This window comes from Lethenteron reissneri, chromosome 40 (genome assembly GCF_015708825.2).
Source record: "Lethenteron reissneri isolate LAM-NWPU_2019-01 chromosome 40, ASM1570882v1, whole genome shotgun sequence".
NCBI classification, from domain to species: domain Eukaryota; kingdom Metazoa; phylum Chordata; class Hyperoartia; order Petromyzontiformes; family Petromyzontidae; genus Lethenteron; species Lethenteron reissneri.
Genome location: NC_083818.1, coordinates 5,012,885 through 5,036,967, shown reverse-complemented (window position 1 = coordinate 5,036,967; position 24,083 = coordinate 5,012,885). Strand labels below are relative to the sequence as shown.

The window sequence follows — 24,083 nt, the reverse complement described above, 5'->3', positions numbered from 1 at the left end:
GCGCCACTGAGTGGACAGAGCCCCAGCCCTGCAGCTCGTGGCTCTGACTTGGGAGTGTGATCGGCAGGCAGCCACGGGGCTGTCAGTTGGGGCAGTTGAAGGGCAGTCGAGGGGCTGTCAGTTGGGGCAGTTGAAGGGCAGTCACGTGGTTGTGAGTTGGGGCAGTTGACGGGCAGTCACTGGGTTGTCGGTTGGGGCAGTTGAAGGGCAGCCACGGGGCTGTGAGTTGGGGCAGTTGAAGGACAGTCACGTGGTTGTGAGTTGGGGCAGTTGACGGGCAGTCACGGGGCTGTCAGTTGGGGCAGTTGAAGGGCATCCACGGGGCTGTCAGTTGGGGCAGTTGATGGGCAGCCACGTGGCTGTCAGTTGGGGCAGTTGAAGGGCAGTCACGGGGTTGCCAGCTGGGGCAGTTGAAGGGCAGCCACGGGGCTGTCAGTTGGGGCAGTTGATGGGCAGCCACGTGGCTGTCAGTTGGGGCAGTTGAAGGACAGTCACGTGGTTGTCAGTTGGGGCAGTTGAAGGGCAGTCACGGAGCAGTCAGTTGGGGCAGTTGAAGGACAGTCACGTGGTTGTCAGTTGGGGCAGTTGAAGGGCAGTCACGGGGCTGTCAGTTGGGGCAGTTGAAGGGCAGCCACGGGGTTGTCAGTTGGGGCAGTTGAAGGGCAGCCACGGGGTTGTCAGTTGGGGCAGTTGAAGGGCAGTCACGTGGTTATCAGTTGGGGCAGTTGAAGGGCAGCCACGGGGCTGTCAGTTGGGGCAGTTGATGGGCAGTCACGTGGTTGTCAGTTGGGGCAGTTGAAGGGCAGTCACGTGGTTATCAGTTGGGGCAGTTGAAGGGCAGCCACGGGGCTGTCAGTTGGGGCAGTTGATGGGCAGTCATGTGGCTGTCAGTTGGTGCAGTTGAAGGGCAGTCACGTGGTTGTCAGTTGGGGCAGTTGAAGGGCAGTCACGGGGCTGTCAGTTGGGGCAGTTGAAGGGCAGTCACGTGGTTGTCAGTTGGGGCAGTTGAAGGGCAGCCACGGGGCTGTCAGTTGGGGCAATTGACGGGCAGTCACGTGGTTGTCAGTTGGGGCAGTTGAAGGGCAGTCACGGGGCTGTCAGTTGGGGCAGTTGATGGGCAGTCACGGGGCTGTCAGTTGGGGCAGTTGAAGGGCAGTCACGGGGCTGTCAGTTGGGGCAGTTGAAGGGCAGCCACGGGGCTGTCAGTTGGGGCAGTTGATGGGCAGTCACGGGGCTGTCAGTTGGGGCAGTTGAAGGGCAGTCACGGGGCTGTCAGTTGGGGCAGTTGAAGGGCAGTCACGTGGTTGTCAGTTGGGGCAGTTGAAGGGCAGCCACGGGGCTGTCAGTTGGGGCAATTGACGGGCAGTCACGTGGTTGTCAGTTGGGGCAGTTGAAGGGCAGCCACGGGGCTGTCAGTTGGGGCAATTGACGGGCAGTCACGTGGTTGTCAGTTGGGGCAGTTGAAGGGCAGCCACGGGGCTGGATATCTGTGGACATGTGTGGGAAAGAGCTTTATAGCTCATCTTTATAGCTCATCGATTTAAAGCGTTCGTGATTGCAGGGATTAATCTTCTTGGTTCTTTCGGTAAAGTCACGTAGAAGGGAAATAATAAAATAATAAAAATAAAACATAATAAAAAAATTCTCACGACGTTTCGGCCACAACGCAAGCAGCCGTCCTCAGGTGAAGAACAGGTCTAAATGAATATTTTGAAACGTCTCGTCACGTGGCCACACCGACGGGCGTGTCCAGTCCCGTTACTCTGGTCACGTGGTAATACCCCTCCGCCCTCCCCCCACGCGGTATCACGTGACACGATTGCCCCCCCCCCTCTCACAAACCCCCCCCCCTCACCATGCCCCCCCCCCCCTCCGGCACGTGATTGGCTGGCACGGACGACGGGTCACGTGCTCGTCCCAACCAACGATCCAATGGGAAGCGCCGATGCTGGCCAGGCAATGCTTAAGCGGACTGCGAAATATAGAACTAAGCTCGCCTCTGTACGCGCCTATCTATTGTAGGGTTTTATCGCCGCTTTAAATATCGCTAAAGAACGCCTCGTTTAAGCGCGATATTAACGCCGCGAGCGATAAAAAAAAATTATTTAAGAACAAGAAAAACCACGCTATTATTATTACTACTTTTAATTGTTTATCGTCAACGGGTGCTCGCAAGATGAACGAGTCGAAGGTGCGTGCGTGCGTTCCGTTTGATTGTGGTGGCTTTTTGCATGTAACTTTGTGTATTTGTATTGCTGCTGCTTCACGCCAAGCGTATGATGCCTCTTACAACCCATACGGTTTTAACCCCGTATTCTTGTACAGGGAAATTGAGTTTTCAGGTCCATACTGCATACAGCCGTTTCAATACGGGTTAAAAAATGTGTCTTTGTGATGTGTTTCTCGCCTTGTGATGGGGACTTTTGTAGGATGAACGTTGAGATTTATAAGGGAACGGGATGACCAATAAGGTCTTAATTGGTCTGTAATTAGGTGGGGCACTGATAAGGGGTTGACAGGTATCTGAAACACTACTATACACCACATGACTATACACTACACTACTATACACTACACTATACACCACATTACTATACACTACACTACTATACACTACACTATACACTACACTATATTACTATACACTACACTACTATACACTACACTACTATACACTACATTACTATACACTACACTACTATACACCACATTACTATACACTACACTACTATACACCACATTACTATACACTACACTATATTACTATACACTACACTACTATACACTACATTACTATACACCACACTACTATACACTACACTATACACCACATTACTATACACTACACTATACACTACATTACTTTACACTACATTACTATACACTACACTATACACTACACTATACACCACATTACTATACACTACACTACTATACACCACATTACTATACACTACACTACTATACACCACATTACTATACACTACACTATACACTACATTACTATACACTACACTATACACCCCATTGCTATACACTACACTATACACCACATTACTATACACTACACTATACACCACATTACTATACACTACACTATACACCACATTACTATACACTACACTACATTACTATACACTACACTATACACCACATTACTATACACTACACTACTATACACCACACTACTATACACCACACTATACACTACAATATACACTACACTACTAGACACTCACTACATTACTATACACTACACTATACACTACATGACTATACACTACATTACTATACACTACACTATACACTACACTAGATTACTATACACTACACTATACACTACACTACATTACTATACACTACACTATACACTACATTACTATACACTACATTACTATACACTACACTATACACCATTACTATACACTACACTACTATACACCACTACTATACACTACACTACTATACACTACACTACTATACACCACATTACTATACACTACACTATACACCACATTACTATACACTCTACTATACACTACACTATACACTACATTACTATACACCACATTACTATACACTACACTATACACTACATTACTATACACTACACTACTATACACCACATTACTATACACTACACTACATTACTATACACTACATTACTATACACTACATTAATATACACTACGTTAATATACACTACATTTATATACACTACATTATTATACACTACACTATACACTACATTACTATACACTACACTATACACTACACTACTATACACCACATTACTATACACTATACACCACATTACTATACACTACACTATACACTACATTACTTTACACTACACTATACACTACATTACTTTACACTACACTATACACTACATTACTATACACTACACAGTACCATACCTGTCACAACCAATACAGCCTACCCCGTATTCTTGTACAGAGACATTGAGTTTTCAGGTCCATACGGCGTATAGCCGTTTCAATGCGGGCAACAACAACAACAACATTGTCTATTTGTGTTGTGTTTCTCTCACCTTGTGATGGGACTTTGTAGGATGAACGTTGATATGTATAAGGGCACGGGGTATAACCATTAAGGTCTGAATTGGTCTAAAAAGGTAGGGCACTGATAAGGGATTAAACACAGAACCAGAAACATAGACAGACATATAAGCAGACAGATATCACAGTCTATGTTTCTGGTTCTGTGTTTAATCTCTCTCTCAAATTTAGCATTCTCAGGAAGAACGTAATCAACCAGATAGGGTGTTGACTGTTATGTTATCCGACTCTCTGTTGTATTACATTACATTTCTAAGTATACTAGATTTTTGTTGCTCTTTCTTTTATACCTGATGATGATTGCTTGTGTTGCAATCGAAACGTCGTATGCTAGTATTTAATTTAATTTATTAGTTTATCTTTATACGTGACTTTACCGAAAGAACCAAAGAATAATTCCTGCGGTCACGAAAGCTCTAAATTAAGTTTCACTGATAAGGGGTTGACGTGTGTGCAAATGTGTGCTAGTTTCCGATTATACTGGTAGGAACCTCGTGGTGTTACACCAGCCCACAGGGGATTATTGTGTCCGTCCGTCGTGCAGGGAGGGGCTGGGTGGGGAGGGGCTGGGTGGGGAGGGTGGGGCTGTTGGGGAGGGGTTGGGAGGGTGGGGCTGGGTGGGGATGGTGGGGCTGGGTGGGGAGGGTGGGGCTGGGTGGGGAGGGTGGGGCTGGGTGGGGAGGGTGGGGCTGGGTGGGGAGGGTGGGGCTGGGTGGGGAGGGTGGGGCTGGGTGGGGAGGGTGGGGCTGGGTGGGGAGGGTGGGGCTGGGTGGGGAGGGTGGGGCTGGGTGGGGAGGGTGGGGCTGGGTGGGGAGGGTGGGGCTGGGTGGGGAGGGTGGGGCTGGGTGGGGAGGGTGGGGCTGGGTGGGGAGGGTGGGGCTGGGTGGGGAGGGTGGGGCTGGGTGGGGAGGGTGGGGCTGGGTGGGGAGGGTGGGGCTGGGTGGGAGGGTGGGGCTGGGTGGGAGGGTGGGGCTGGGTGGGGAGGGTGGGGCTGGGTGGGGGCAGGGTGGGGCCTGGGTGGGGAGGGTGGGGGCTGGGTGGGAGGGCTGGGGCTGGGTGAGGTGGGCTGGTGGGGATGGGGGGGCTGGGTGGGGAGGGTGGGGCTGGGTGGGGAGGGTGGGGCTGGTGGGGCTGGGTGGGGAGGGTGGGGCTGGGTGGGGAGGGTGGGGCTGGGTGGGGAGGTGGGGCTGGGTGGGATGGTGGGGCTGGGTGGGGAGGTTGGGCTGGGTGGGGAGGGTGGGGCTGGGTGGGGAGGGTGGGGCTGGGTTGGGGAGGGTGGGGCTTGGGTGGGGAGGGTGGGGGCTGGGTGGGGAGGGTGGGGGCTGGGTGGGGAGGGTGGGGCTGGGGTGGGGAGGGTGGGGCTGGGTGGGGAGGGTGGGGCTGGGTGGGGAGGGTGGGGGCTGGGTGGGGAGGGTGGGGCTGGGTGGGGAGGGTGGGGCTGGGTGGGGAGGGTGGGGCTGGGTGGGGAGGGTGGGGCTGGGTGGGGAGGGTGGGGCTGGGTGGGGAGGGTGGGGCTGGGTGGGGAGGGTGGGGCTGGGTGGGGAGGGTGGGGCTGGGTGGGGAGGGTGGGGCTGGGTGGGGAGGGTGGGGCTGGGTGGGGAGGGTGGGGCTGGGTGGGGAGGGTGGGGCTGGGTGGGGAGGGTGGGGCTGGGTGGGGAGGGTGGGGCTGGGTGGGGAGGGTGGGGCTGGGTGGGGAGGGTGGGGCTGGGTGGGGCTGGGTGGGGAGGGTGGGGCTGGGTGGGGAGGGTGGGGCTGGGTGGGGAGGGTGGGGCTGGGTGGGGAGGGTGGGGCTGGGTGGGGAGGGTGGGGCTGGGTGGGGAGGGTGGGGCTGGGTGGGGAGGGTGGGGCTGGGTGGGGAGGGTGGGGCTGGGTGGGGAGGGTGGGGCTGGGTGGGGAGGGTGGGGCTGGGTGGGGAGGGTGGGGCTGGGTGGGGAGGGAGGGGCTGGGTGGGGAGGGAGGGGCTGGGTGGGGAGGGAGGGGCTGGGTGGGGAGGGAGGGGCTGGGTGGGGAGGGAGGGGCTGGTGACCCCATGGTGCCCTTATAAAACTCAACGTTTAACCTACTCACGCGAGGAAGCTGGCAGGAACGTTGGGTTGCTCGGTCAATGGCCAGGGTCAACGGCGGCGTGGTGTATTCCGCAAATATGCCCGACTGTGAGGGCGGGCACAAGCCGGCGTGAGTAGGTTAGACGTTGAGTTGGTTACGTTGAGTTTTATAAGGGCACCACGGGGTGACCAGCCCCACCCCTCCCATCCCCCACCCAGCCCCTTCCAACCCTCCCCACCCAGCCCCTCCCCACCCTCCCCTCCCTCACCCAGCCCCTCCCTCACCCAGCCCCCCTCCCTGCACGACGGACACAATAATCCCCTGTGGGCTGGCGTAACCAGGAGGTTCCTACCAGTATATTTGGGTTGCATGGCCACAATCCACTGTGGGATTTGTCTTTGATGTATCTCTTCGTGTCGCTTCTGGAAAATAAGTTAATACCTCAGTGGGCTTTGCCTGGGAGGATGGGGATGGTTTAGTTGTATATGTGCTTGGGTGATCTGTTTACCTTTCTTGTACTTGACCCTACTATCGTGTTATTGTATTGTTGTGACGTTCTGACCCGCACCTACTGGACATCTGTAAAAACAAGAGAGAGCTTCATGGCTCATCGGATTCCTCCAGCATGAATACATATTCTGATCTATATGTGTATCTATGTATCTGATCTCCATGAGTCTCTTATCTCCATCATTACGTATCTTTATGATGCGTGTCTCTCTATTGGTGTACTCAAGGCTGTAATGGCATAACTGTTGGCATTGCTTTTAATTTCCCGTGGCTCGTCTTGTGGAGGTGGGGAGCTTTAGACGCACAGAACAACACTGACATTTCGATTTAAAGCTTTCGTGACTGCAGGGATTCATCTTCTTGGTTCTTTCGGTAAAGTCACGTAGAAGGAAAATAATACAAATAAAACATAATAAAATAATTCTCACGACGTTTCGGGCCACAACGCAAGCAGCCGTCCTCAGGTGAAGATATATGAATGACTCTGTCATTCAGACTCTGTCTTCTCGACAGACCTGTTCTTCACCTGAGGACGGCTGCTTGCGTTGTGGCGGAAACATCGTGAGAATTATTTTATTATGTTTTATTTGTATTATTTTATTATTTTCCTTCTACGTGACTTTACCGAAAGAACCAAGAAGATGAACACTGACATTGCCCACAGCTTAGCCCCTAACTAAGCCGCCTATAACATCTGTTATGCACAGAGGTGGGTCAGTCGATCTAAGCACTATCCAGGATCAACCCTGCTTATCTTCCTGAGATCTGACGAGATCGGGCCTATTCCGGGTGAATTGCTCATGGTATTTTAATTATCGTTTACCCTTATTATTTAGCCAATGTTAGTTACAATTAAGGTTTACTATTTTTATTTTGAGGTTCATTCGTTGCGTATGGCATCCTTTCGTACTGAGAATAATTGCCATGTTCTTTATTTAACTTGTTGGTATTTCGCTTCTTAAAAAAAAAATTCACGTGAAAAAATCCATTTTGAGATTTTAAAAAACATCTCGTTTGCAACTTGATTTAACCATGAGATGATCTGGCCAAATGTGTGTCGCTAACACGCTCTGCGACCCGACGCAGCCAAAAAAATGGATTGTTACGTTTACAAGTGTTTAGCGTCGGAGACTGTGATTGTTCAAATGTATCAAATTTTGAATCCTAATTGGCTGCGAAACCCCTAAATCTTAGGTCAACATGGGAACCTGTTATAAATATAAGTACGTTGAACTTCTTTAGCAGCACCGTACATAGCCAGTTGCGCTAATCGGAGTTGTGGGTGGGGGAGGGACCACAGCAAACTAAAGACAAGTAAGCAGTTCTAAATAAATAAGTTGATGCAAGAAACTCATTCACAGTGGTGACCCAGGTCACTCTTGCGAATGAGACTCGGCCTGGTCTCTTTGAGTTCTCGCCACCCGGTTACACAAATGAAACCTGAAACATCGTCAAGCCACACGGACCAGTTCCAACCTTCCACGCCACCAATGGTCGAGCATCAACCGAATCGGGACCGGGCCACGTGGCCGATGCGGCCACCTGATGCACAAGTGGTGCATCAAAGATTCGGCGAACCTGTGAGTGCGGCCACGAATGCCAAAGCATGGACCGCATCGTAAACACTCCGCTGCTGTTGCTGCTGTTTTCACTCCTTTAAAGGAGGAATGGACGAAATCCACTCTGCGTTTGAGCAGACAATTGAGTGGATAACAAATCTAAATTACATCTGTAATCATCATGGGACCTCCTTTTCCAGTACCAAAATATACTAATAGGGTATTTCCCCTTTTTTCTGGCAACAAAACTGACACCTTTTGCAAGGAGTCATGCTTACATTAACCACAATACTTGCAGTCAAATGCAAACAAAAAACAATACTCTGATAATGTATGCATTGTCTTTGAAACTGATTGGTCCACACCAGAGACAGATTTCTTTAGAGCCTAGTCTCATATGGTGTTCGACCAGATGACGCCAAGAGGCGCACAGTTCAAAGACAACGCACTACCAGAGTAATGAGAGCTCGGGGTGAGCAGCTACATCATGGGACCTCCTTTGCCAGTACCAAAATATACTAATAGGGTTTTTCCCCTTTTTTCTGGCAACAAAACTGACACCTTTTGCAAGGAATCATGCTTACATTAACCACAATACTTGCAGTCAAATGCAAACAAAAAACAATACTCTGATAATTTATGCATTGTCTTTGAAACTGATTGGTCCACACCAGAGACAGCTTTCTTTAGAGCCTAGTCTCATGGTGTTCGACCAGATGACGCCAAAAGGACTAATCAGTTTCAAAGACAATGCATAAATTATCATAGTATTGTTTTTTGTTTGCATCTGACTGCAAGTATTGTGGTTAATGTAAGCACGATTCCTTGCAAAAGGTGTCAGTTTTGTTGCCAGAAAAAAAGGGGAAAACCCCTATTAGTACATCTGTAATCTTCTGCTGTTAATCCCTACGAGAGAAAGACGAAGACCGACCAGTATGATGGAGTATGGCCACAATGACCAACACAGCATAATGGGGAGGACTGCATCCAGCAGCGGATTGACAAACGTCTGAAAAGTATTTTCACTCTAAAGAGTGATTTCCTACTCAGAGAAAAGTCTCGGTGAGCCAAAAATAACCATTTTCAATAGGATACTGTTTTGAAATGTTGGGCCAGTTTCTTTGTTGGCATGTGATAGGAAACCAGAGTACCGAGAGAAATCTCACACACACGGGTATAACACCCAAAGGTCGATACTGATGTCAGCACCCTGCTTGCTCTGCTGCTATCTACTAGCCTCTGCTCTGCTGAGTTGTTGAAAGTCTTGACACCGATTTAAAATATCACTACATGACCCACCAACCCCGGCTCCTAAATGCTATATCACAGCTGCTGTAATTGAACCCCCACATGCCTCTATCGGGAATTGAACCTTCGCTTATGTGGTTCGGTGGCAGGCTGCCTGGTCATTGAACGCCACTCAATATGCGGGTCCACCCACGCGTATATGTGCGATCATCTCGAATGTTGATTGAACTACTTGTTACTGATAATGAGAGAGATCAATCATGATATTTATGGTCATTAAGTTAATTAAACCGCACTTGGGAATTCCGAATATCGATCCCCTCGAGGGTATGTCCCTTCGGCTATAAATCCAGCCCTTGTGCCATGCTTAAATAGATTAGAAAGAGTAGTTATATGCGAGGAGGTCCCTGATCTTAATAATGACCCTTGGTAATAACAGTAAAATATGATGATGATGACAATGAGTCAAACGTGTCTCCCTGCTCAAATGGCCATTGCGCAGCACTCGCCGAGCCTAGACTTTCGATCGTCCACCGTATCATCATGCCCGTCACTTCGCACTACAGCTCACGGGAGAAGTCTCCGCAATAGCGCGAGTCACAACCTCCTCCGCTCGACACCAAGGACCGTCACTGCCAGGCGTCGTTTCTCTGCGTGGCAGCACCGGTATATCTCTCCGCTCCTGTCCCCCTGCACTACAACTCATGGTAGAACTCTCAATATCGCGACTCACAACCTCCTACGCTCTATCCTAAGGACCGTCCCTGCCAAGCGTCGTTTTTCCGTCAGAAGCCGGCCATCACCGTCACACTGCATATTTGCAGCAACATTCAATCTTCACCGACTTTTTAAAGACACTTAATAAGTCCAGATTTTGATCGACGCCGAGCTTGGCTCCGTGCCTCCCAGGGGCCACGATCATTTATGCCCGTGAAATATATTGTGTGCGTCACAAATTGCGTCATCTTTATTATTTCTGTCGAAGACAATGTAACGTTGGGGAAAACTCCTCATTCCTATGGCAGGGTCCATTCCCTCCCTAGCACTCTTTTCCCGCACTTCCAATTTGCACGGCCGGCTATGAACGGTGCGGAAGAAGATCAACAGACACTGAGGAGATAATGATGTTGATTTTTTTATTTTGGGCTTTCAATATTGAGTCTGGTTCTTTGAAACTCCACCCCTCGCAACTGGAAATATCAATCGTCGTGAGCCATGATCGACCCACTGCTCGATGAACGCCTCCCCAAACCGTTGCTACGTCACGGTGCAAATACCAATGCAGCTTCTGTACGTGTGCGTGTATATGTTGAACTTCTTTGGAACCGTACAACAAAACATAAGAATAGGCTTTACCCTTTCTGGCAATGAAACAGGATGTGTTAAGATTCTCAAACACCAAATACTGACAACTATTGCAAGGCATCACACCTGCATTAGCGACACATACTTGTGGGAAATCATGCAAACAAACACGCTCCGATTATAATAAACGGCATTGTCATTGAAACCGATTGACGCACACCAGAGAAAGCCTTATTGCATTACCTTGTTTCACCAGTGTTAGACCTGAGAACGCCAAAAGATGAACAGTACAAAGGCAAAGCAAGTATTAAAGTATTAATGGCTCGGGTTGAGGCGATCTATCTATTGGACCTTTTTTCTTGTATTGCCAGAAAGGGTAAAGCCTATTCTTATGTTGTGTCCTCATCAATTAGATACTGACAAAAAAGGAACCCATAGATATCACCAATTGCTGTTGTTGGTTTTATCCATTGCTATGCAATGGTTTCAGTGCAAGGGCGCCACAGTGGCAAGATGTTAACTACCTCACCTGGTATGCAGGAGATCTTGGGTTCGATCCCCATCCCTGACACCTGTATATTTGGAGTTTGCATGTCTCTCTCCCCGTGGTCGCGTGAATTTTTCTCCAGGTCTTCCGGTTTTTCCCTCCACACTTAGAATCAACATATGTTTAGAGTGGCTGCTATACATTTCCACGTGATAAGCCACTTCGTTGAGCTATCATTTTTGGCCAGGTCACTTCAGTCAGCCTTACCTGGCAATTTCGTTTTGTTTTTAAATCCTTTATATTCAGTTCACTTGCGTGCTTGCTTGCTTATGACCGTGCAAATCTTTCGGTCGTTTTTTAACCCACTTCCCGTGATCCAATCGAGCTGACATTTTGCACACAGACTCGTTGTGCGTGACAATGTATTTTCGTGAAAATACGAAAATACCAATTGCTTAATGGTGGCAGGCAATCATCTGACCCATAGGTGGCAGCCATCTCAAGCCAGACGACGAGAGGACTCTAGCCGCCACGCATATAAAGGATTTATAGTGAAAAACTTTGTTTTTACGGGTAAATTTTTTAACGCTTTGTAGTAAAATGGCAGCCTCGTGGTGTGCGTCCCCCCCCCCTCCTCCTCCACCCCGTCGCGTTCCTTTCAAGAACCAGTCGGCGAGTAAACCGAAGCCCGGCTCACTGGACTCGGCCACCAAGAGGGACAAGCCGAGGACCCCGAAAGAGGCCGGCAACAAATTGGACAAAAACAAGCAGCAAAAGACGGCACTGCAGGAGACCAAGGCGCGGCAGAGAGCCGAGGTTAGTTTTCTCTACATCCGCTCCCGTACGGCACAATCTCGACACGGTGGCGCGATGCTAACTATATTCTTAGGTTTTTTTTTCGGTAAAGTCAAGTAGGTAAAAAATTTAAATTTAAATTAATAAAAGTAAAATAAAAAATTAAAATCACGACGTTTCGGAGGCAACACAAGCTTCCGTCTTCAGCAAGCGTGCTGTGACGGTTCCACCTGAAGACGGAAGATTGTGTTGCCTCCGAAACTTCGTGATTTTTATTTTATTTTTATTTTATTTTACTTTTATTAATTTTCATTTTTTACCTACGTGACTTTACCGAAAAAACCTAAGAATATGAATCCTTGCAGTCACGAAAGCTTAAAATCTAGAAGAGATGCTAACTACCTCGCCAGGTATACAGAAGGTCGTAGGTTCAATCCTGACCCTGACTCATGTATATTTGCAGTTTGAATGGGTCTCTCCTCGTGGTGGTCATGTGGATTTTTCTCAAGGCCCTCCAGTTTTCCCCTCCACATTTAGAATCAACATGTGTTTAGAGTATTTGGCTGCTATACATTTCCACATGATAAGCCACTTCATTCAGCTTTGATTTGTGGCCTGGTCGCTTCTGGAAAAGTGCCTATACAGCTCAGTGGGCCTTACCTGGTAACATAAAAAATAGTTTAGTTTTCTAAATGAACAAATATAATAGACGTTCCAGACAGTCACCCTTCTTCGGACCACATTCTATGATTTGTCTTGTCTATGGACAACACGTCCAGGAGCTAATTTGCCAATGGCAAGGTCTGATAGCCACGATAAGGCTTTCAGCAGTCTTAGAGGCCGTGTAATTTTGCTCCTCCTCCGCTGAAGGAACAACAGACTACGGTGGCGTGGCTTGCGATATGGCCACCACCGTTTGGGTTGCACGGCCACATAGAGCACGTTAATCATTCTAGATTTGAAGCTTTCGTGACTGCAAGGATTCATACTCTTAGGTTTTTTCGGTAAAGTCACGTAGGTAAAAAATTAATGAAAAATAAAAATAAATTATAAAAAATAATATAATAAATCCCGACGTTTCGGAGGCAACACAAGTCTCCGTCATTAGGTGGGACCGTCACAGCTAAATTTACTGTATCAAGTGAGGAAAAAATCCAAGAGACAAGCTCTTAAATACAAGTTAAGGGGGAGGGGGGGAGGGGCTTATCTGAATGTGGTAGCCAGGGAATGGAATGGTGGGGGGGACGGGACTAAAAGAGAACAATTGGTGCACCTCGACTCGGGGTTGTGGCCGGTGTTGGCTGATAATCAAAATAAAAAAAGAAAGCAGTACTGTTAAACGCTGGGGATGTCAACACTCGGTAAAGTAGAATAGTACCTGTCAGATAAGATGGTACAAATATGTGTAGTTAAATCTTTTTTACATGGTTAATAACATCTTTCCAATGATTACTCAGTTTGTACCCATCATCACGGTTGAAGTTATGTCTGTGTTTGTATATCTGGATGGCTTCGTGTACAAACTTTTGATGGTAGCCAGAAGGTTTGCAGAGCACCTTGGTCTCGGAAAAGACAATATCATGAGAGCCCACAGCGTTGTAGCAATGATCGGCAACGGCGGAAGACTCAATTTTGCCGCGTTTCAGATCTGACTTGTGCTCGCGGACACGATCAGAGATATGACGTTTCGTTTCCCCAATGTAACAATCACCACAGATACAACTCACGTTAATCATACCTACAATATTACGTTTGCCTGTGCATCCTTATTGTCAATCCACTGCTGGATGATGGCCTCCTTGATGCCTGCATGGGTTGCGAGGGTCGTTTGAGCATACTTCACCAAGCTGGTCAATGCAGAGGTTGGCGAGGTGAGCGTAGATGTTAGTCAGTTTAACACGTAGGCTTTCACGACCAATCGTATCCATAATAAAGGTTTTTTTTTGGCTTAGATCACAGAAATTCTGGTTGTCGCCTGACCAGGCTGGTTGTAATCACCAGCGAAACGTCGTACTCGAATTGTAAATGTGGATTTATTCTCCAACACACCATTGTAACTAATTAGCCAGTTTTGTTTACTCAAGAAACCTCACTGATCAGCTGTATGTGTGTGTGGCAGGTTTAAGGATGTGGAACTAATTGTTGATGCTGCTGCAGCGTTGGTAGTGATGCACAAGCCCAATTAACAAAATAAACAGTGTGGCCTTAAAAAAATTGAAATACATAAGCGACGTTTTGGGCTATAACCCTTCTGGGGACTTTCTCATAGTGCCACAAAGAAGGCCTCATTGTCCGAAACTTGGGCTGTTGTATTTATATTTCATTTAAGACAGTTTTATTGGTGTATATTTTCCAGGTTTTTTTGGTTGTCTGTCAATAGATGTGGATGCATAGAAGAACAATACAACGATGGATTTTCCCACACTGCCTTCTGCTTTGTGAATCGCGACTGAGCAGTTTCGCAGAATGCTGTGCAACGTTTAATGACTATGACCTTGGGTATGCAATGCTACTTTGAGCAACTGGGAAAAAAAAATCCGCTACTTTTTTGCATTAACTTGGTCTTACAACCCAACAAAGTTTCTCCAGGGGGATCTTTGGAAAGCTGCCATGCAAACTCAAGCTGTGCGGTAAAATTGCTCTCCGTATTATCCCACGTGAAATTAAAATTTCATGCATAATTCATAGCTTTCTAATGTGCCACCACGCACGTCAGTTAAGCAGCTTTTCTGGGGGCGCTGGTGGGGCGCGTATCACGGATTAATAAATATCGCAAGCAAACGCTCATTACTCCCTGCAGCGACAGGAAACAGAAATGCCGCCACAACGTGCCCTATTGGTACGAGTTGTGATGGATTATTGTAAATAATAATCCCATCAACCCCTGCTTCGAAAGCGCCCGCCGCAGATATAGAGGCATGCGCCCTCGACAGCTCTGACGCGGCGGTCTCCGCTCAGGATGTGCGTACCTGTCAATCCCTTATCCGTGCCTTCCTTCATTACAGACCAATTCAGACCTTATTGGTCACTCTGTGCCCTTATAAATCTCAACGTTCATCCAACAAAGTCCCATCACAAGGGAGAAACACAAACAAATAGGCAAAACAAATGTGCCCGTATTGAAACGTCTGTACGCCGTATGGACCTGAAAATTAAATTTCCCTGTACAAGAATATGGGTGAACCGTATGGGTTGACAGCTATGGACGTGTTCCTGATTTTGGCATAATTTTTTGTTTTTTTTGTCCTTCCCCCACACCTCCAATTAGCACGGTTTGGCTACGTACGGTGCGAGAGAAGTTCAACTTACACACATTCAATCCGAAAATCGAGCCTCGATATGAAACGCCGCATGATCCGTAGAAATAAATGTGCTCGGATTGATCTAAACAAATGAACGACACAGGAAGTGGTGTTGCTGTGGTGAAGTCACGGGAATTGACGTCGCTTTCATGATATCACTTCCACACTTTGCCTGCCGCTCGGCATTGAGTGATGTCACTATTGTTGGCACGAAGACATTAAGTGATGAGGTAATGCAAATTATGAAAAAATCTGAACAAACGATTTGGTGATGGTGTTGCTGCATTGGCAGTGGTGCACAAGCACAATTGACGAAAAAAAAACACAACACGTCCGTCACCAACGCTGCGGCGTTAAAATAAAATATATACTTGGTGACGTTTTGGGCAATGACCCCTTCATCGCGCGTAAATGAAGCATGCATAGAAAGTCAAAAAATTTCCTCCAAAATATGAGAATCCAAAAAATCGTAAATGTTTACTTTCGAAACTCATCGCTGGCCCCTGCCGATTGCTGCTTGCGCTGGCGCGGTGCGGGCACACAGATCTACGCGCTCAACAAGGTGATGACAGAACTGGAGCAGCAGCAGTTTGAGGAGTTCTGCCGCCAGATGCACCAGCAGATCGCCAACGGGGAGGAAGGCGGCACGGAGGCGCACGACGGCGACATCATCGCCGCGTGCCGCGTCTGATTGCGGCCACCAAGAAAGAGCAACCCCTTACACCTCTCACACCCCCCCCGCCCCCCACTTCCCTCCTCCCCCCCCACTATCGCCCTCACCGAGAGCCACGTGCAAGCGACCCGGCGGTCGAAATCGAGATTCTTAACTTGGCGTCAGAACAATCGGCGCAATTCACGGACGCGGTTCGATTTGCGAGATTGTTCTTTTGATGTCAAATGGTAGCGCCTCCAGTGGCTGCTGCTGCTGCTGCTGGGGTGACGTGAGCCTGTCGTGCAGAACTTGGCGCGAAGCAAAAAAAGCATTGGTTGTTACACGCGCGATCTCATGCATTCATAGCGGGTCGAATAATCGGTATTGATCGACGACTTTACACTTCGTTCTACCCAATTTTTCTTAAGCTCCGTAATACGGCAATCGGATTATGTGCAGGGTAATCGGTCGATGCAAATTATACACGGACACACGTCGAAGCCATTGGAACAAACGAGACGGAACAAATTTCAAGCTTCCAGGTTTATTCAAATTTAACCAGGTGAGAACGCAAGAGGCCAGGATGAGTCTCATTTGCAAGAGTCACCTTGGGGCATCAGTCTGCCAGTACCGTTGGTGGAGGGGTGGCACGGTGATATTTGCTATTATGTACAATCCCAATTGTGTGATTGGAACAATCGACACGCACTGTTAAAAATAATGAGGGTACAACAGAGGCGGGAAGCGGATCGATCCTCGACGCGGAAATCGTGCCGTGACGTTGCGACCGACTGCAACGCGGTAAGAGAGGGCTTCTAGATTGCTGCGTGAATACAAAGCGGCCTTGTCATCCGTTGCGCTGGTCATGGCCGTTATTCTTAACGATCGCTCGTATCCATTTCCTTATTGTATCGTGGTTGTTTACCTTTTGACGGGTAACTTGGCCACCCACTTTTTGTTGGAACTGTGTCCATGTCTTTGAGCTAAAAAAGTCAACGATCCATGGGCGGTGGTGCTCATATCAACCCGCGGCCCTGAGTCAATGTCACGGAAAAATTCCAAGCTACAATGGGGTGATGATGAGCCAGTCAGTGCACAGAAGAATGCCTGCTTTGTTGACCACTTTCATCTTTAGTGGTGGCTATTATTTTTAAAATCTACAGGGTGGATGATGGCCTCAGTTGTAACACCTCAATGGGATTCGATATCGCATCGTTAAGGTCGTGAGTTGCACGATGAAACAGCACTACGCAATATTTAGTCCGCTTTCGAAGAGTTATATTCTTTGGTTCTTTCAGTTAAGTCGCGTAGAAAATGTTTCGAATAGTTGTTGCCGTCCCGTGTATATTTTACACGCACAGCCCAACCATGAATTTTGCTGCACTGCCTTCTGCTGCCCACCATGTAACCTATAACACCTGTTATGCATGGCGACCACTCATCAAAGCACTATCCAGGCTTTAAAAAAAACCCTGCTTGGCTTGCTAAATCTGATCGGGCAGATGTCAAGTTTCATCTTCGTACGGCTGACACATTGATGTAAGGAGTGGTGTTTCTCAAACTTGTTAGGCCCACGAACCACTCAGCTGATGAAAACATGAGGTGGTGGTTGTTGAGTCAGATAATCGCGTCGGGAGTCGCGGAGTGGTGCATCGTCGCTTCTGACGATGCCGTCTCCTTCGTTTTTTAATCCTTTATATTAAGTTCGCTTGCGTGCTTGCTTGCTTGCTTGCGTGCTTGCGTGCTTGCTTGCTTGCTTACGACCGTGCAAACCTTTCGGTCGTTTTTTAACCCACTTCCCGTGATCCAATCGAGCTGACATTTTGCACACAGACTCGTTGTGCGTGACAATTAATGTTCGTGAAAAAAAATTCCAAAATTTTACACTGTTTAGGGAAAACAAATTAAATATTTAATTACCAATTGTTTAATACTGCAATCATCTGACCCATAGGTGGCAGCCATCTCAAGCCAGAGGACGAGAGGACTCTAGCCGCCACGCATATAAAGGATTTAGAGTGAAAAACTTTGTTTTTACGGGTTATACTTATTTGTTGTGAATCTGGAATCGAGTCAGGGGTACGTTCCCACGGTTCAATTTCTGGGTGGTGACCACAGTCGCACAGCGAGGAGTTTTTCAGTTTAACACGTAGGTTTTTGCAACCAATATCATCCATAATATAGGTTTGTTTTCGCTATATAACCCAAAAAACGTATATTATGGGGAGTTTTTTAATTGCCATTTGCGCATCATCAGCTCGCCGCATCAGCCGCCACCATTTGTGCGGGTGCAGTTTAGATTCAGATTTTGAATGATTTGATCACAGGTTTTCGTCGGATAAGCTATTTTTTATCGTATTAAATTTTTCACCACGTAAGGCGACCTGGGCACAAATGATAGCTCAACGAAGTGAAACATTTACAGCAGCAAAATACTCTTAAACGCGTGATGTTGATTAAAAATATGGTGGGAAAAGCCGGAGGAGCCGGAGGAAAATCTACGCGACCACGGGGAGAACATCCAAACTCCAAGTATACAACATGTGTCGGGGTCGGGATGGAACCCACGACCTCCTGTATACCGGGCGAGGTAGTGAACATCTCGCCACCGCGGAGCCCCAACGCCCCTGGATACCCAGTATAGGGTTCTACAGTAGCAACATTACTCAATGGGATTCATTAAAAAAAACTTGGATGCATTTTTAAAGACTCGACAATCAAAGGCGGCAAGGTTAAGAGGGCACCGTCGTGGCCAGCGCTGTTTACATCGCCACAACTCGCCATCACTTCCTGCTGGCAGATCCACAGCTGTTGCACAGTCACCACGCCGTCTCCAAGGGACGGAGTTGGTGACTGTGACGCCATCTGGCCTCCGGTCTCTTCTCCCTCCTCGGCCGCCGACCTATCAGCTTTGCACGCAGTTGGCGCGTCGATTCGTCGTAGCTGTTGGTGGCTCCTATTCAAGGCTCTTCAAGCCAGCGTCCGTTAGAGGCGGCAGCAAGGGTCGGATCCCCGCGCAAATGGTGCGCGGCTTCCCCGCGAGCTTCGAGGAATTGACGTCGGAGAATAAGATGCAGCAAATGCGGACTCCACCTGTTCCATCTGTGTGGGATAGTGTTGTCGAACCCCCCCCCCCCCCCTTGATTCATGGGTTTTCTCCGGGCTCTCCGGTTTGCTCCCACATGTATAAACACTCATTCGTTTGCCGGTAACGTTTTGCTAAGTAGAGGACCGCAGAGCTTAGGCAATTGTTGGTGGCTGCTGCTGCCGCCGCCGCCGCCTTCGCCGATCGTCGGTGGTTCCTCATCCTCGCATCTCCGGGTCGTTCTCTCGCTCGTCCAGAGTGAGGCAAATAATTGTAGTTGTTTAAAAGTTTCCCAAGGGCGTGAAACGTAATTCGCAAAGTTAAAAGTGCTTTCCACACCCGATTTCAGCACGGGGCGGTAGGTCGTCGCCCGCTCGCATTCCTCAGCCAGTGGTGGAAATTCAACATTTCTGTGGCGAGGTGTGGGCCAGGGTGGTGGTGAGTCTTGTTAAGACAACCACTTTTTCATCTTCTTGGTTCTTTCGGTAAAGTGACGTAGAAGGGAAATAATAAAATAATAAAAATAAAACAATAAAATCATTCTCACGACGTTTCGGCCACAACGCAAGCAGCCTTTAAAACCCCCCGCCCACCTACGCATTTCACAAGTAGTGACTAATCGCATATCTGCATTTCCCATAAATATGGTAAATTTCTCTTGATATGCAAATTATTTTGTCAAGGCGCTCTTCCCCCTCCAACCCAGCCTAAATACACGCTCTAAGCCTGGTGGTGTTTCATTCAGACGCTGTCTTCCCGACAGACCTGTTCTTCACCTGAGGACGGCTGCTTGCGTTGTGGCCGAAACGTCGTGAGAATAATTTTATTATGTTTTATTTTTATTATTTTATTACTTCCCTTCTACGTGACTTTACCGAAAGAACCAAGAAGATTAATCCCTGCAATCACGAAAGCTTTAAATCGAAAGACAACCACTGTTTACTTAATCTCTCATGGTATTAATTGTATTGACCCCGCCCCAAGGGATGAGAGGCCGTGTTGACCCCCGACTGGGATTTGAAGTGGAAACGTGCATTTTCGAGTATTTGGCTCCTGCTTTAAATGTCCGCATGATAAGCCGCTTCGTTGAGCTATCATTTGTGTCCAGCTCTCTTTTGAAAAAGAGCTATACAGCTCAGTGGGTTTTTACTTGGTAAAATAACAAAAAAATGTTTATAGTTAGTTAAAACCCTCTCCTACCACTGTGCCTCGTAGTATTTCTTGCAAGATTTCAATCTCGGATCTAACTTCGAGGACATTGTTTTGTTCTAGCGTGAGACACAAAGGGGCTGTTTGCTACTTACTGCCGCTAAATAATCAACAAACGATCAAAGTGCTGTCGCTGAAGAAGACGCTACTCGCAGCCATCGGCATTTGTTAATGTTTCTATTACCAAGCATATATTGTTGGTTGTGTTGTCTTGTTGTTTTGTTGGCGATACACATGTACTGACATTGCCACTGTTTACGTGCAAGCTGTAACACTAAATAATAACTTCCACTACTGTATCAAAAAAACATTTCGTTTCTAAAAAGGAAGTGCCCGATTTTTTGTATTGCCTGTTTTTAAGATAACTTCGTTGTCGTGAAACATTGATAAAAGCAAAAAAAGCACCTCCTCTAAATGAGGTAAAATGTACCGATCCATAGTTAGTTACCCAAGCGCCTGCGTGAGTTTGGTGCGTACCATTTGGAATAGGGGTGTTTGTGTCTCTTTTTATCCTACCACTCGTGCAGCAACCCACTGCGTGTGACTTCTGTATTGACACGAGTCTTGAACTGAACTGTTTCTGTTTAAATCTCAATTGTAACGGTTTAAATAAAACAAATGACAATCTTGAACTGTTTATAAATACATTCATGCGTTTTTGTTTTTAATTCCATGAAATATCCAGAGGTCAGAGTGTGCACACAAATAAATATTGGAGTGATCTATTTGGGTCGGTCCAGAACCACGCATGGAAATTCCACAGTATCATGACGGGGGAGCAGTCCAAAAATGTACCATTTTTTATCATATAATTTGATCCTCTTACTCCAATAGAAAGCTGGATGATAATTATAATATTTAAGGTTTTTCGGTGAAGTCACGTGGATAGGTTCAAAGAAAATAACAAAATAAATAAAAACCACGACTTTTTGATCGCAACACAAGCGTTCGTCATCAGAAAAAGGGGGGTTAGCCTCTAAAGGCAAACTCTTTATAAAGGTTTAAAATGGGCGTAGCCCAGCTAGTTATGACTTAAACTGGTTGATCACGTCCTTCCAATGATTGCTAAGTTTGTCCCATCCTGCCACCTTGCGAAGTTATTTTCGGCTCTACGCTTTTACATTAACAGCTTAAATTTCTCACACCAACACAGCCACATTCGTGCGCCGACCTAGAGAGGGCCAGCTGCTGAGACAGAATGTTTTGAAAGGTTCAAAATGGGTGTAGCCCAAGGGTCATAAGCGAAGTGGGCGGGGCGAGTGATGTTATTGTGAGAAATTAGCATGTTAATGTGATACATTAGCATGTTAATGCGTGGAGGTGGCTATGTTAATGTGAGAGATTAGCATGTTAATGCGTGGAGGTGGCTATGTTAATGTGAGAGATTAGCATGTTAATGCGTGGAGGTGGCTATGTTAATGTGAGAGATTAGCATGTTAATGCGTGGAGGTGGCTCAGTTAATGTGAGAGATGAGCATGTTAATGCGTGGAGGTGGCTCTGTTAATGTGAGAGATTAGCATGTTAATGCGTGGAGGTGGCTCAGTTAATGTGAGAGATTAGCATGTTAATGCGTGGAGGTGGCTCAGTTAATGTGAGAGATTAGCATGTTAATGCATGGAGGTGGCTCAGTTAATGTGAGAGATGAGCATGTTAATGCGTGGAGGTGGCTCTGTTAATGTGAGAGATTAGCATGTTAATGCGTGGAGGTGGCTATGTTAATGTGAGAGATGAGCATGTTAATGCGTGGAGGTGGCTATGTTAATGTGAGAGATTAGCATGTTAATGCGTGGAGGTGGCTCTGTTAATGTGAGAGATTAGCGTGTTAATGCGTGGAGGTGGCTCAGTTAATGTGAGAGATTAGCATGTTAATGCGTGGAGGTGGCTATGTTAATGTGAGAGATGAGCATGTTAATGCGTGGAGGTGGCTCTGTTAATGTGAGAGATGAGCATCTTAATGCGTGGAGGTGGCTCTGTTAATGTGAGAGATGAGCATGTTAATGCGTGGAGGTGGCTCTGTTAATGTGAGAGATGAGCATGTTAATGCGTGGAGGTGGCTCTGTTAATGTGAGAGATGAGCATGTTAATGCGTGGAGGTGGCTCTGTTAATGTGAGAGATGAGCATGTTAATGCGTGGAGGTGGTTTTGTTAATGTGAGAGATGAGCATGTTAATGCGTGGAGGTGGCTCTGTTAATGTGAGAGATGAGCATGTTAATGCGTGGAGGTGGCTCTGTTAATGTGAGAGATTAGCATGTTAATGCGTGGAGGTGGCTATGTTAATGTGAGAGATGAGCATGTTAATGCGTGGAGGTGGCTATGTTAATGTGAGAGATTAGCATGTTGATGTAAGATCAGAGAGGGGCCTCCAATTGGGCGTGGAGATGGCTATGTTAATGTGAGAGATGAGCATGTTAATGCGTGGAGGTGGCTCTGTTAATGTGAGAGATTAGCATGTTAATGCGTGGAGGTGCTCTGTTAATGTGAGAGATGCGCATGTTAATGCGTGGAGGTGGCTATGTTAATGTGAAAGATGAGCATGTTAATGCGTGGAGGTGGCTCTGTTAATGTGAGAGATTATCATGTTAATGCGTGGAGGTGGCTATGTTAATGTGAGAGATGAGCATGTTAATGCATGGAGGTGGCTATGTTAATGTGAGAGATGAGCATGTTAATGCGTGGAGGTGGCTATGTTAATGTGAGAGATTAGCATGTTAATGCGTGGAGGTGGCTATGTTAATGTGAGAGATGAGCATGTTAATGCGTGGAGGTGGCTATGTTAATGTGAGAGATGAGCATGTTAATGCGTGGAGGTGGCTATGTTAATGTGAGAGATGAGCATGTTAATGCGTGGAGGTGGCTATGTTAATGTGAGAGATTAGCATGTTAATGCGTGGAGGTGGCTCTGTTAATGTGAGAGATTAGCATGTTAATGCGTGGAGGTGGCTATGTTAATGTGAGAGATGAGCATGTTAATGCGTGGAGGTGGCTCTGTTAATGTGAGAGATGCATGTTAATGCGTGGAGGTGGCTATGTTAATGTGAGAGATGAGCATGTTAATGCGTGGAGGGCTCTGTTAATGTGAGAGATGCATGTTAATGCGTGGAGGTGGCTATGTTAATGTGAGAGATGAGCATGTTAATGCGTGGAGGTGGCTCGTTAATGTGAGAGATTAGCATGTTAATGCGTGGAGGTGGCTAGTTAATGTGAGAGATGCATGTTAATGCGTGGAGGTGGCTATGTTAATGTGAGAGATGAGCATGTTAATGCGTGGAGGTGGCTCTGTTAATGTGAGAGATGAGCATGTTAATGCGTGGAGGTGGCTCTGTTAATGTGAGAGATGAGCATGTTAATGCGTGGAGGTGGCTATGTTAATGTGAGAGATGAGCATGTTAATGCGTGGAGGTGGCTCTGTTAATGTGAGAGATGAGCATGTTAATGCGTGGAGGTGGCTCTGTTAATGTGAGAGATGAGCATGTTAATGCGTGGAGGTGGCTCTGTTAATGTGAGAGATGAGCATGTTAATGCGTGGAGGTGGCTCTGTTAATGTGAGAGATGAGCATGTTAATGCGTGGAGGTGGCTATGTTAATGTGAGAGATGAGCATGTTAATGCGTGGAGGTGGCTATGTTAATGTGAGAGATTAGCATGTTATGCGTGAGGGTGGCTGATGGCTATTAATGTGAGAGATGAGCATGTTAATGCGTGGAGGTGGCTCTGTTAATGTGAGAGATTAGCATGTTAATGCGTGGAGGTGGCTCTGTTAATGTGAGAGATGAGCATGTTAATGCGTGGAGGTGGCTATGTT

General features: G+C 47.2%; 1 protein-coding gene across 2 annotated transcripts; it reads left to right on the top strand.

The window, feature by feature from the left end:
- Positions 1-2,010: 2,010 nt before the first annotated feature.
- On the top strand, positions 2,011-20,923 carry SVBP (small vasohibin binding protein). 2 transcript variants are annotated; one of them, XM_061568113.1, is made up of 3 exons: positions 2,011-2,191; positions 11,907-12,053; positions 15,879-20,923. In XM_061568113.1, exons 1-3 carry the CDS (start codon positions 2,177-2,179, stop codon positions 16,023-16,025), a joined length of 309 nt encoding a protein of 102 aa, XP_061424097.1. In that variant the 5' UTR covers positions 2,011-2,176; the 3' UTR covers positions 16,026-20,923. The 2 variants fall into 2 exon arrangements, with proteins under 2 accessions (XP_061424097.1, XP_061424096.1); XM_061568112.1 differs by having other exon boundaries at positions 11,901-12,053.
- The last annotated feature ends 3,160 nt before the right edge of the window (positions 20,924-24,083 follow it).